At 31.9% G+C, this 15,778-nt stretch overlaps 1 protein-coding gene across 3 annotated transcripts in view; it reads left to right on the top strand.

Moving 5' to 3' along the window:
* The window catches only part of LOC143074535 (inter-alpha-trypsin inhibitor heavy chain H3-like), a 39,295-nt gene that overhangs the window by 12,384 nt on the left and 11,133 nt on the right, over nucleotides 1-15,778 (top strand). The window contains exons 2-4 of one of the 3 annotated variants that reach the window (XM_076249948.1): nucleotides 11,827-11,988; nucleotides 12,802-12,908; nucleotides 13,807-14,054. In XM_076249948.1, coding sequence (XP_076106063.1) covers nucleotides 11,827-11,988; nucleotides 12,802-12,908; nucleotides 13,807-14,054 — 517 coding nt within the window. Of the gene's footprint in view, nucleotides 1-11,826; nucleotides 11,989-12,797; nucleotides 12,909-13,806; nucleotides 14,055-15,778 lie in introns of those variants that run through there. The other 2 variants (XM_076249944.1, XM_076249953.1) reach the window with 2 other exon arrangements.

Raw genomic sequence — 15,778 nt, 5'->3', positions numbered from 1 at the left:
TGGCAAACTTGGCCTAAACGTAGTCAGATTTGACACAAATGTTTAGTACTTTATGGTTTCAATGCTTTTTATATAGTTACTGGTTAGTCACTACCGCGTCTCCTATCCGGCTGATCGACCCATGCTTATTATTGTCGGCCGGTCGATCATGAGATGTTTTACCCGATGACAAAATCTGTTTGTTTAAAATCCTTGCAAAAACTCTTTTAAGAGGTCAGTAGGTTGTCTGTTGTGCGGCACATTTCCGTTTCTATTCAAAACTTTTCAGAATCATCCTTCAATATGTTAGAAGCATTACTTTGCATGAAATATTTGTCACTGGCCATTTTTAAAACTAACGACTATTACTCAATCAAATTGAAGATAGTTATAATTATATATTTCTATTGTTTGCTTGTACGATTCAAAATAGTGAAAATGTTGGTTTTAATGATGTTCTAACTAACAGATTAGTTTCATGTTTTGCTTCAGAGTTTAAGGTCATTCCTTTTCATTAAACAGAATCAACAGACAACCTTGATAATTGGTACCTGTCTGTTTTGTAAATGATTATCGTTTAGGTATATGATTAGATATGATGTTTGTTATTTTTAGGATATCGACATATGATTCTGGTTTCAATCAAATATCTGAGGGCACTAAAACATTTGTATTAATAAAGATAATGCCTTGCATATCAATGGTAATTATTCCTTCTTACACATGTAATCCTCATAATGTTTATTTGATTTGCACTATTGCTGAAGTTACTACACATCTGATTAGCAAACAGCTTGAGCAACTAACAAAATAGATATTTTGGTTAAATGAGCTCATACTTAAGTAGACAGTGGTCTTAGTTTGCTCAGAAATGATTGCATACTAGTTAGTATCCGGAATCGTGAGCAACACCTTTGGGATTACCCATAGTTTAAAGTTAATGATTGGTCAATTTGGGTAGGTTCATTTCCGATACGAACCAAATGGGACCCACTGTCAATCTGATTTGGCCTTCTTATTGTCTTGATTAGTATTTTTTTTTCAGACAAAACACGTGTTTGTAGTAAAATCATAAAACCGTTGTCTTTAATGAGTGTTTTGATTTAATGTTTCTTAAGAGTTATATTTGTTTCTTACACAATTTTGCGTTAATGATCTTGAGTATAGATACTGGAAAATGTATTCATAAATTGATAGAGTCGGATAATTAAGAATTGGACGCATGGTGCTTAATGTCTTTTTTCAATGATTTGTGATAACCTCGATATGCATTTCTATAATTGTTTAATTAGTTTGCATGTATCATTGACGTATTCCCGGCATCATCATCATCTCTTTACAATGTCATGTTCCAGTTCTGTAACAACTGTTTTGATTTGACGAGAGCCACACGTGAAGCGGGATCTGCCTATCCTTCCAGAGCACCTGAGATCCCCCTTGGGTCGAGTTGCTTAGTCTTTATATAAGTTGTCTCTGTTGTGATTTGTGTACTGTTGTTTGTCTTTTTATTTTTTTTTTAATTTTTGCCATGGCGTTGTCAGTTTGATTTCGACTTTTGAGTTTGAATGTCCCTTTGGTATTTTTAACCCTCTTCGAAATATTGAGCCGTTGCTGAGACCTTATTTTAGTTCGATGTACATTTACCAAGAAAAAAAACATGTAGTTCTACTCCACCATTTATGCATATCGCTGATTCCTTCATTTTTAAAACATCTTTACTCTTATTTGGTTAATCACAAAAGACTGGTTCTTAAGTTGAAACAATTGTACAATAAGTATATTGCACTTTAATTTCAACATTGATCATGAGTGCCGGATACAATTTGCAGCTAACATGGAGATGTTTTAATTACAACACGGTCAATGATGAAGTACTTTTGGTATTTCAGGAAAAATGAATTTCTTCAATTGATGCGAATTTAATTCAAGTACAATAGTATGAACCACTTTAATTAGTATACTGCATGCAAATGGATCTAACGACTGCAAACCATTTTAATAGCACATATAGGGAGAAAAGAGATATAGAAGTATATAAAAAACACCCATCTAATATTTACAAGTCACATTACTCATAGTAATGAGATCATTTATGCATTACGGCAAGATGTATATAGCCAAAACAATGAGATCTGTATCACTGTGAGAATGTCCCTTCGATCCTTTATACGATATGAGAACATCATATGTTCGCCATGGACACATTCCCCATTTAATTCTATTTGCATTTGTAGTCGCAAGAAAATTGTCAAGGTATTCTTTTCCAAAGATTTAACTAACTTTTTCACCAGGTTTTAGAAGACTTATGAAGTCATCAATATGGTATAAATAATATATCATTTCAGGAAATTTCAAAGCCATTTTTAGGCACCACGAAAATAGTCAAATACTACAACTTAATAAACAAAATCCCTAAAAATGTTAACATAACATTAGAATAAGCAAATATTTTACTGAAATTGTTGTCTCTTATAAACACATTCTGGTTGACGGGAAACGAAATATGATCACTACAGGTCTTCTTCTGAGCGGCTTTAAAAAAGGTCAAAAGTGAGATTTCGTTTGGCTTTGTGGGATATACAAGTACGCAGCCACGTTAGATGCCTCGTTTATAGAGAGCCAAGCTCTCAACCCGTTAAGAACTAATGCAACAAATATTTGAGGGTCCTTACATGGTGGCCTGTTGCTAGGCAATATTTACAACCCTATCCAATATAGCCTTATTTTCAAGTGGCATGCTTAATATCCCGACCTTCACCCTAGACTGCCTCTATTACAAGACCTTTTTTTATTATTATTTATTATTAATTTATTTTCTTCCTGAAAATGCATGAAATGTTTGCAACTGGACGTTAAACAAGCGACAAACAATCAATCAAAATATTAAACTAATATAGTCACAACTTGCTTTTCAATATCTAAAATATGAATGCAAAAGGTAGTACTTCCAAATTTTTTTATTAACATGAAAACATTAGCTATTCAATTTTTATAACCTCATACCAGAAATCTGCCATTGAGACAGACACAATATAAAGGTCAGCCTGGTAATATTTATCTTAATGAATTAAGACTCTGATGTTATATAAACAACTAATATAGTAACCTTCACTCGTATAATGCATTTATGCATGTGTGACTAGGTTCCGTTAGAGTGCAGGTCAATGAAAACAAGTCATATGTTTTGATGCCAAAATTTACTCGATTGGTTTGAGGGATGGCGTAGCATCGATTCTGTTGTTGATACGTAAACATGTGCATATATATAGTGCTGCAAGTTCAACAACATGACTTTCTATTATAAAGAAGATTTAAAAATATAAATGGTGTTTACTTCTTACACACGGGATTAGAATGATGTTTTATTTCCTCCTAGTCCTTGATGAAGAGAATAAAAATATTTTTTTTTTATACATTATGTGTTTTTTTTGTTGCTTGGTCTGATGTATTTTGACATTACCATAATTTCTCATCAAAGGTATTCAAAAATAATACATTATAATTCAGCGATTGACGTTTGCTTACTGTCTAGTTCTAATTAAATATGACATTCGGGACGAGAACATCTTGAACAATTTATAAAAAAAAGAGTTCTGCTGCGAGCATATATATATAATTTATATACTGTGTCGACTATGATCATGTGATAGAAGATTGTCAAAGAAACACCAAAAGGTCTGTTCGTTTATGACATATAATTTCCTCACAACAGACCACCAACGTTCATCTTCCGAAAGGATGTGCCTGCGTATATATACATCCCCCAAACAACCAAATGAATTTCCCTTTAAATTATGTGTGTAACTGCATGAGGGAAAAGTCCATTGGATCACATTTCTGTCCCAAGTCAATATTTTTGGTTACGTAAGAACATAGCTCTATCCTTTACGATATTGCAGGCACATAGAAAAGGCTGGAGGTCACTTTCTTGATCTGTCAGTGCATGTCAGCTGAAGTATGTTTTGTGATTTGCACAACTTCTGCCAAAATCCTGTCGTTAAGATTGTCTGTGTGCCAGAACAGTGTAAACAAAAGGTCAAATGGCAATTATTATTAAAATGAAAATAAGACTTGTGGGAACTCGTCAATAACACAGAAACCCGACAACATCCTGTTAGTCTCTCTTTGCTTCTTGTGATTTTTAATCACACTGTTTTACTATATATCTAAACGGTCACAGCATAGTCAGTCAACAGTAATATAGTAATTCCTGTACTATTTCTACAGTACAACCCGTGATTAAAAAGGGCGTACGTTTGACTGTGTGTGATGCATAAGTACACAGCCACGTCCGATCAGAATGTGGACATTAAACCCGGTAATATGGGGAGAGACTGACATGCAGGCATTTTACACGTTAAAGAACTCGGTCAAAAACTCGTTTGTAGTTCCACATGTGGCCAGTGCCCATGTTCATACCACTTGGAATCCAACTAGCTAGTGGATACATTAATTTAGTCTCTCTGTGAATGTGAATTAAATATTTGCCATTGAACTTTGATAAATGGCCTTTTGCTTACCTTACCGTAATAAATTTTAGAGCACGTACTCAAACTTTGATATCAACCAATCAAATGATTGTATTGGTTTAAGTTGACAACTTATCGTGATTGTTTCTTATTAACTAAATTGTAAAGTTTCATTCGTTAATATGGAAAACATTTACGCGGTAAGGGCTTTGCTCATTGTTGAAGGCTGTACGGTGACCAATAGTTGTTAATTTCTGTGTCATTTAAGTCTCTTGTGGCAATTATACTACATCTTCTTATTTTTATATACAAGACCTAAACCAAATTCCTAAACCGGATCTGATTGTTTGAAATGAAAGTTAGCATTGCTATTTAAATGATAACGTGTGAGGCCATCAGCATAATTAAACATGCATTACTTAAAACTTTTAGTTGATAAATTGTAAATTGTTTAAAGCGTATATTCCAACTTCTTCCGACGAAGATTACCTTAAATGGTTTGTTTTTTTTTTGGTCAAGGAGCACCTCAAGTATTTATACACCACTTGATTTCATTTTGTTATTTTTTAGCGTTCCGGATCAAGCTAAGCCTAAAATACGCTGCTAATGCACCGAGTTTTTTTGTTTTGTGACTTAGTAAACTACACTTACATAATTTTCTCTGATTCTCCTTTATATTTCTATTGTTTGATATCCGAAAAGTTGAATACCTCACACTGCTATATTTTTGGACTATTCTTTTTTTTTTCAGTAATAGATTTTTAAAATGTAATACTAACATTGGCAAACATTCATGTACTAATAAGATATGCAGAGATTAAGCTTAAAAGCATAGTAAGCAAGAAAAATACTTTAAAATGTTTCTTTTTGACTACTCTATATACACGAATAAATTGACGCATTTTAAAATAAACATGGAACCTAGGAGTTTACATGTTTCTATTTATTCAATCCATTGAAGCCAGAGGTTCTAACATGAATTTTGGTTGTCACCTTTGTATCAATGTTTGCATTTTATTTTCATAATCTCTTAGCAAAAGTGCCCATGCATAGTATAATTGGTAGACTTGCTACAATTCCCTTTCTTTTATTTCTTTCTTACTAATTTTTATGTTTACTGATAAGTGCCAGTCCACTGATTGCCCTTGGAGAAAGGTCCTCCTGCAGATGTCACTATAATGGTAGTCTCCTAGTTATAGCAGTAAAATTGTTAAAGGGGCAAAATTGAAAAAAAAAAATTAGGAAGGGACATATAGCAAGTCTATATGATTGGTAAATAGAAATATGGTAACTTTGGTCTTCCGACCGGCAGTAAAACCCTCGCCGACCTGGGGCGTTCGTTTGTCCTCTACTACAAAACCTACCCATTTGTTGTTAATTTGTTCTCTCCTCCTGCTGAATATACATTAAGTACTTGCCCTCCAACGTTAGGCACCCGACAACAATTAATCTTGACAAAATTAGATGACGTTAGGTGTATTAACATCAATCATTATTACCTTGACACAATTTCAAAGACAAAAAATACGGAGGAAAATATAAATAAGTCTGATATATTGAGTCAAATGAAATGAGCAACATCTGTTTTTAAGTTTAAATATCCCAGCTGCTGTTGGTGAAACGATATAACAATAAACACATTTGATAAGATGTAATGTGTATTACATGCATGTTTGTAAAGTGCAGATTGGTCATAGAGGTAACATGCAGTTGGTTTGTATACATGCTGTAGCATTTACTGTATATAATTTAGATATAGTTCAGAAAGAGAAGTCTAATACCAACCGACAGCTCCGGACCTAGCCGGTTGTGACGCAAATAATCTGTCACTTGTTTTTAAGTGTCAGAAGTTTGAATAATCCGATGCCACCAATAGTACTTGTGAGACTGACATGCAGGCTCTCTTGCAGTTGAGATAACTCTTGCAATAACACTTATGCTTAAAGAAAACTGCATGTCCCTATACTACACACCCCTTTGTTTAATGTCATTCGACATTCCAGCCCTTTATTCCAGCAGACTTGTCTTTAATTGTCACTGAATTTGCTAGAAATATTTGTAACTGGGCGTTAAGATTATATTTGTGACTGGGCGCTTAGAAAGCATGACCGATCGCTCAAACACATTTAAAAACCTAAATAAGCAATAGTGTGACTCAAGTCAAAAAGCAACATAAATTCCGTAATGCAAAATCATTGCTTTACGCCAAATGTCTTTCACAACAATATACTCATACAGTTGCGGCACTCTCTTCCTGGATTATGGCATCACCTAGTGTGAATTGTCTCATAATTTCTCACTGGGATGACTTAATTATTGCAAATAGTAACAAGACCGGTGCCAATAACAGACACTACAAACTCCTCAGAGTCTGAATTGACCAGTTTTTGTGCTCGACCAGTAAAATCAAGCACACATTTTACTCGACTAGTCTCGACATTGTCTCGACTGTACTTAACTGTACTTAAGTGTACTCGACTAGGTCTCGACTTTACTTAATTAGTCTGATTCAGTACTTGATGATCTTTGTGTAGTCTGAAATGGTCTTGACCAAGGCTCGACCTGTCTCGACCTGTCTTGACTAGTCTCGACCTGTCTCGACTAGTCTCTACTCAGTCTCAACCAGTCTCGACCTGTCTCGACTAGTCTTGACCTTCAAATTTAGTTTTGACTGGTGTAAATCAGCCCATCTAACTAAATTAAATATTGATCTTACAAAATTCAAGCTTATTAGGTAGTTTGATTTATTGCTGTGAAATGAAAGAATTTAATTTTACAATATGTAAAAAAAAAATTATTATATAAAAATTCAGATAGGCATCTTTAATTTTTTTATAACTTTTTCAAATCAACTTGGATTTTCATCAAACTATGCAGATATCTTACATATATATCAAGCTTACTGAATCCCATTTCATTTAGTTTTTTGTTGTATTGCTGTAAAATTTAAGAATTATAGTAATCTAGGTATAAAAAGCTAGGATTTGCAATTCGGACAAAATAGAGATAGTACACTTTAATTTTTTTAATAACTTTTTCAAATCAACTTGGATTTTCATCAAACTATGCAGCTATCTTACATATATATCAAGCTTACTGAATCCCATTTCATTTAGTTTTTTGTTGTATTGCTGTAAAATTTAAGAATTAAAGTAATCTTGGTATAAAAAGCTAGGATTTGCAATTTGGACAAAATAGAGATAGTACACTTTAATTTTTTTAATAACTTTTTCAAATCAACTTGGATTTGCATCAAACTATGCAGCTATCTTACATATATATCAAGCTTACTGAATCCCATTTCATTTAGTTTTTTGTTGTATTGCTGTAAAATTTAAGAATTATAGTAATCTTGGTATAAAAAGCTAGGATTTGCAATTCGGACAAAATAGAGATAGTACACTTTAATTTTTTTTATAACTTTTTCAAATCAACTTGGATTTTCATCAAACTATGCATCTATCTTAGATATATATTAAGCTTACTGAATCCCAGGTTATTTTGTTTTTTGTTGTATTGCTGTCAAATTTAAGAATTAAATTAATCTAGGTCAAAAAAGCTAGAATTTGCAGTTCGAACAAAATAGAGATAGTACACTTTAAGCTTTTTAATAACTTTTTCAAATCAACTTGGATTTTATTAAAACTTTATAGCTACCTTGGTGATCTTACTAAATCCCAGGTTATTATGAAGTTTTAAAATATTTTTTTGTCAAATTTAATGACATGACACTATACATGATTTAATTACATCAGTACACGTGAGTTTTACAGGTAAAAAGAAAGCCCTACTTTTCTTAAACTCGTGTATTACTTATCTAGTGAATTAAAAGCCCTGAGATTTAGATTTAACAGGATGTTGCAACTTTGAATAAATGTTATTTAGAATTTAAAACTCTCTGGTAGATGTGATCTTTTTAATAAGTTTGCCCCAAGCAAAAGGTATTGCTTTATAAATCACCCCAAATCAGAAGAACTATTTTAATAATTTCTAATGTTTCATCCCTTTTTGATATATTTATATAGTGTATATCAAAAGGAATAAAACATTAAAGGAATTATATTAATATTTTATATATACTTTTTCCCAAATTATGAGAAAAGATATATTTCTAATATCGTAGCTTTTTGACCTAGGTTAATTAAATTCTTAAATTTGACAGAAATACACCAAACAAAATAACAACCTATGATTCAGTAAGATCAATATATTGCAAAGATATTTGTAGAGTTTCATGAAAATCTAAGTTGATTTGAAAAAGTTATGAAAAAAATTAAAGTGTACCATCTCTATTTTGGCAAAACTGCAAATCCTAGCTTTTTTTACCTAGATTAAATTAATTCTTAAATTTGACAGCAATACAACAAACTTTATAACAACCTGGGATTCAGTAGGAAGAATACATCACCAAGGTAGCTATATAGTTTCAATAAAATCCAAGTTGAATTTAAAAAGTTATAAAAAAAATTAAAGTGTACTATCTCTATTTTGTTCGAACTGCAAATTCTAGCTTTTTTGACCTAGATTAATTTAATTCTTAAATTTGACAGCAATACAACAAAAAACAAAATGACCTGGGATTTAGTAAGCTTAGTATACATTTAAGATATCTGCATCGTTTGATGAAAATCCAAGTTGATTTGAAAAAGTTATTAAAAAAATTAAAGTGTACTATCTCTATTTTGTCCAAATTGAAAATCCTAGCTTTTTTTACCAAGATTACTTTAATTCTTAAATTTTACAGTAATACAACAAAAAACTAAATGAAATGGGATTCAGTAAGCTTGATATATATGTAAGATAGCTGCATAGTTTGATTCAAATCCAAGTTGATTTGAAAAAGTTATTAAAAAAATTAAAGTGTACTATCTCTATTTTGTCCGAATTGCAAATCCTAGCTTTTTATACCAAGATTACTTTAATTCTTAAATTTTACAGCAATACAACAAAAAACTAAATGAAATGGGATTCAGTAAGCTTGATATATATGTAAGATAGCTGCATAGTTTGATGAAAATCCAAGTTGATTTGAAAAAGTTATTAAAAAAATTAAAGTGTACTATCTCTATTTTGTCCGAATTGCAAATCCTAGCTTTTTTTACCAAAATTACTTTAATTCTTAAATTATACAGCAATACAACAAAAAACTAAATGAAATGGGATTCAGTAAGCTTGATATATATCTAAGATATCTGCATAGTTTGATGAAAATCCAAGTTGATTTGAAAAAGTTATAAAAAAAATTAAAGATGCCTATCTGAATTTTTATATAATAATTTTTTTTTACATATTGTAAAATTAAATTCTTTCATTTCACAGCAATAAATTAAACTACCTAATAAGCTTGAATTTTGTAAGATCAATATTTGATTTAGTTAGATGGGCTGATTTACACCAGTCAAAACTAAATTTGAAGGTCAAGACTAGTCGAGACAGGTCGAGACTGGTTGAGACTGAGTCGAGACTAGTCGAGACAGGTCGAGACAGGTCGAGCCTTGGTCAAGACCATTTCAGACTACACAAAGATCATCAAGTACTGAATCAGACTAATTAAGTAAAGTCGAGACCTAGTCGAGTACACTTAAGTACAGTTAAGTACAGTCGAGACAATGTCGAGACTAGTCAAGTAAAATGTGTGCTTGATTTTACTGGTCGAGCACAAAAACTGGTCAATTCAGACTCTGAGGAGTTTGTAGTGAGAGCAGGAACTGATTACACTTCGGTTTTGTGTTGCTTAGTCTTTAATTTAAAAATGACGTAGACAAATGTTTGTTCTTTATTTTTTTTTAATTGTCATAAAAGAAAAAGAAATCAAACGAAAATCATATATATAACATGAGGACAGCAACCAAATACCAACCCTCTTGAATATCTTTTTGTAACTAAAGGTACCGGTTTTTTATCTAGAAATTTTATCATGGACGATTTTAAAATAAAAAACCTGCAAAAAAGTTTTTTCCTAAATCTAAAAGTGCTGAATTTCCAATTGATAGATTCAGCGAACACCACACGTCTTTTAAAAAAAGTTAATTCATAATGTTATGATATCAGAATCAAAATTTTGAAATTTTCATAAATTCACATTCTCCCAGGAATTGCTAACAGCTGAATTATCGAACCGAGACTCTTTGATGTTGAAAGGCAGGTTAAGCATTAAATATAATTTTAATGGATGCATTTAGTTATTTGATACCCCTAATTTTATGTTTTCAGTATGTCTTCGAATGCATCAACGTCAAAACCAGGTGTTCTGATTCTTATTTAAGTCTTTTGTTTATTTTGAGGTGTTGCAAATAGACACTTGTTATCGATGACAGATAGATTCAACACAAAGCTCCAATATTTTTTTCCTCCACGTCGATTTGAGAATGATAAGAACAATTTACGGTACTAAATTGCTAATTAATTGGCAAGTGAAATAGTAAAAACTAATAACAATGTTTTCTTATCAATTACCCTGACAGTATGCAACACGATAGCACAAGTTTATATACATATGTATGATATAAAATTATGTGTTGAACATATCAATATGTCAAAAATCAATGTGAATGCATTGTTATCAATACAAAGGCGTGCGTGGTACAGTGTAGACATGTTTATGTTCTTGAATACAGAACAGCAAGAGTATTAACTTACATGGCAATTTATATCTTCAGACACATAATGTCCGCCTTTTTTCTTGTATATAAGTCCAAAACATAGATCTTGGCATTTTCAATGGAATACATTTAGCAATTGTTGTCAAATAGTCCGTTTCTATGTATGATGGTGTTTGTTTTTGTTTTTGTTGCAGTTCAGTGTTTCTGTTGTTCGTTGTTTCCTCTGATGTTGCTGTGTTTCTCTCGGTTTTGGTTTGTGACCCGGATTTGTTTTCGCTTAATCGATTTATGACTATTAAACATCGGTATACTATTGTTGCCTTTACTTACTTTTCAAATATTTTTACAGCATCTCAAAATGCTTTTTTTTTCTTTTACACTGTTTCTTATCTAATATTTCAAAATGACCTTCTGTCACATTTAAAAAAATATATATGTGATGTAATTTTGATATATGCGTCGCTAAGTTGCTGTCTCATCAACGCATACTCAGCATCGGCTTATATTCATTTTGTTTAGAGCTGAAATCTTCAAGCAAAACAAATAACACACCCAAATGATCAAATGCATATTAACACAATTAATAAAGCATGCAGAGTGTGAACAAGTGGGTGTAAAAATTGACAATATCCATATCCATTCGATTGGAAAAAAACAAAATTGTTTTATGATTGAATCTTGCAAGCTATAAGTACAATTGTATAAATGTATAAGAACATGACGCATTTTTTGTACCAAAGTTACACATTTCTAAATTTCCTGTTATTTATTTGCAGAGATTAAGAATTGTCGCACTTCATATACGTTCCGAAATACAGTACAGATTTGCAACCACCCACGTGACGAGCTCTATTCTAAACGAAGACTTAAAAGACAGAGAAACCATATTTGACGTTACCCTACCAGAAGCTGCTTTCATATCAAACTTTTCACTGCAAGTATATACATGTAGTTATTTGATCATATTACTATAGATTAAAGTTTACACATTCGTTCAAATGCTCCATTTAACCACAATTTGGGTTTTGTGGAATTGTAGTATCTTAGAACTTTCACCTCTGTAAATGACTCGTGTAACTTTATTTTTAGTTTTCTATATGATGAGTTACAATAAGTTATAGAATAACTAATCGAAGAATTCAAATAGAGAAACATATCGAACGAGTGACCGAAGAACACATTAATTCACAAATGCGCGCAGTGTCATGCACTTACCCAATTCATGGCATCTGTTTTTTACCCGCACAACAGAAAGGGCAAACCATCAATAAGTAGGGATATTGTTAGAGAGAAAAAAGGTAGCCCACTACTTTTAAATTCGCTGTATTAAATTAACTCACAAACCTAACATATTCAAGTTCAAGTCTTATTCATTTCATAGGCAAGTTTTTTTTCAAAGTGTTCCTTTGTTTGACAAGTACAGATTATGATAAAGATTTATTGTTGTAAGAGGCGTTTTAATCAAAATCTGTTTTAGTACAGTAGACAAGTGCAGACTGAAAAAAAATGATTAATGTTTGTATGAAGAGATAATGTATTCTTTTTTCTCCATTCTGTTTCTTTCTCTTCTATTTATACTTACTGACACAAACAAAAGAAATCAAAGCAAGAAAGTCGCTGCGTACAAATGTGTCTACGTACAAATGATAGCCATTTGCACAGACAATAAGTCGATCTCGATAAAGAAGAAAATAAACTCGAAGATAAGTGGTTAAAAAATGCTTTTACAATTTATTAAACTTTGCAGAGAGATAATGGGCAAACGATATATTGGAGAAATAAAAGATAAAGAAACCGCAAAGAAGCAGTACGATCAAGCACGCCAGCGTGGACAATCGGCAGGACACGTTGGAATGAAGTAAGAGATTCAAAAGTTCCCTCAGACGAGGAGGTATGATACGAGCCAGTATTTGGCTCGTGAAACTGTAAAAGTATAGTCGAGATTTTCAAAACTATATCAATTCAATTTTATGGATAAAATGGGATAATATAAGCTAGAGAATTTTGTACAGAAGAGACTATTGTAATATCCAGAAGATGTCATAAACATGCAAAAGAAAAGATATCACTCTAAATATCGCATGTGAACAATTTATGCTCAACTCTCCTGCGCATTGGTTGGCAGTGATGGGATTTCTTATTACGCATAAAATAGAGCTTAAATAACATTGACGGTTCCATTTTAGATATGCATTCAGCAAGTAATGTCTCTTTGGAAATGCTCGACGTCAAACTATTTGAAAGTCCAAACCCTAATCTAATGTTGAAAGCAGATACAATCCAAAATAAGGCCTTACACTGGTTATGTAATATTTCCATTTAAGAAAATGTAAAACGCGTGTAGAAATAATCAGTAACGACTCAATGAGATTTATGTCTGACGTTTACTGGGATATATATATATATATGTTCAACAAGAACAAATAAATCAAAGAAACTCAATGAAGTTCACTAGCTATTAATCATAATACATTTTATTCAGTATCTGACAATACCGAAAGACGTACCAGTCATCGGCTATGTATATATTCCCGAGGGCGTTAGCCCGATGCTTTGAATCAAGTTTACACTATGATATAATTAATCATGATAACTTAAAGAAATTTAGAAAGAGGAGGGTCTATCTGAAACTTAACTTCATTTTTTGAATACAACATGAAAAATCAGGATATTCACTTTACAATGTGATCATAAAACAAATATATGCTTTCTGTTCTTTATACCATTTACTAAACAAAAACTTCATTTATTTTCAGACCAAGAGATACGAACAAATTCAAAGTTGCCATCAACGTCGCAGCCTTAAGTGAAGTCACGTTTTACTTGACATATAATGAGATTTTACAGCGTCGGCGTGGCAGTTACGACCATACCATTTACATAAATCCTCGACAGATAGTTGACGACTTCCGAATAGAAGTATATATACAGGAATCAAGAGAGATAACCTTACTAAGAGTTCCACCTTTGCGAAATGATATTCTTTCAAATTATAATACAGCAGGTACTTATACTTGAGTATGTACTTAGTTGAGGTTTTGGAAATTTGTGTCAGATGTTGGGACTCCTTATTTTTTTCCTACGAATACTTTTGCCCCATAACACCCATTTCCCAAAATTCTAAATTTTTTTCTTTTCGAGTTGAGACCAAAATAATACCAGTGCAAGTGTAAGGTAAAAGTCCGAGTCGGCCTTTTCCACGTCATTTTTTAAAACTAAAATATCTTAAAAAAGAACCCCATAACCTATCAATAATTTTAGCTCATTGTGTTCTCTTTAACTGATGCTCTTTCGACTTATAGTATACATTTTATAAACAATTTCTTGATTTTTCAAATTTAACAAAAGTACATCATTTATTTAACTGACAAATGGTCAAGTAAAATCTTTTTTAATTTATTATTGCTGCATGTATTTAAAAAAATATAAGCAGACAATTTCTCACAACATAAGCTGTTATAAGTTTTTGTATAAACCATGTGATAATTCTGTTCTCAATTAGTATGTATAGTAAGCAATCTAATAAGATCAAAGTTTAACGGAATCTCGAACGCAGTGGTCATAACATCAAAGGTAACAAGTTATTTTAAGCGCATCTTAATCGTTTGACTCCCCCCTTGGATAACCTTGATAGAAGTATCACTGCAATCGGGTTTTATAAATAGTGTCTTCTCTTTGAACTCGAAACAGTCTTGCAGTTTTTACATCTGTTTTATTGGTACCTTACAGGAAAACGATAAAAGAACAAAAAAAGTAAGGATCGGTGACCAAAATGTAGAACAATCTTAAATTCAAACTGCTAAAACGTATATTTATAATGAAAAAAAAAGTGCAGGTGTTAAAAATTGAGAAAAATACAGAAAAAGGTATCGGTACAAGCTTTAGATATTTATATGGCCAATGAAATAAAATTTCGACAATCAGAACATTGTTAATGTTACTAGGTTTCTTAATGGTAAGGTTGAAGCTCTTAAAGTTCTTTTGTCGTAACGTTAAAATGTTTGAAGATGATAACGAGAATGAGTTCTGATTATCATGGTCACAAACTCATTCATGAATTTTAATGAAACACTAATATTTTCATACTGATTACCGCTTCTGAATTTGACAGTTTTTTTTTCTAATATCTTACCATGCAAATCAAGAAAGGTTAAAAATGCGCATCTGGTGCAGAAAAATTGGTACTGTTAATGTTATCAAAAAGTGTCTATTTGCAAAGTCAAGGTGTACAACTATTTTTTGTTAAATGTAAAATTATTATCACAGTCATTATGACTAAAACAACTCAATTCATTAAGAATATTTCCCGTTGTTGGAATTTTTTGAAGGACTATAAACGATCTAAATATAGCAAAGTCAAGTGATAGTACTTGAAGCCCACTTGTAATATTACAGAGAACATGTAATTTATGCACTTATAAAGAATATCGTAATGAGGCCAATCAGTAGATCACAAACGATATTTGTTAGTATAATTGTTTTCTTTCCGTTGTATATTATGACTCCTGACCCGGATCATGACACGGAACACTGGAGGTGCGTTTTGTATTTGACGCTGGAATGTATCAATTTATAGGGATTCATGCTAAGTTTGAAAACTATAAATTCTCAATTATTTAAGGAATATGTGCTGACCGTAAGACTACACTTCTTATTTTCATACTAGTTGTCTGCATTCTTGAGTCTTAAGTATATAGTGCTGTAAATAAGATGTGGTATGATTACCAA

Source organism: Mytilus galloprovincialis, chromosome 1 (assembly GCF_965363235.1).
Source record: "Mytilus galloprovincialis chromosome 1, xbMytGall1.hap1.1, whole genome shotgun sequence".
NCBI lineage: Eukaryota > Metazoa > Mollusca > Bivalvia > Mytilida > Mytilidae > Mytilus > Mytilus galloprovincialis.
Note: the sequence above shows the minus strand (reverse complement) of the source record. Positions and strands in the feature narration are given on the sequence as shown.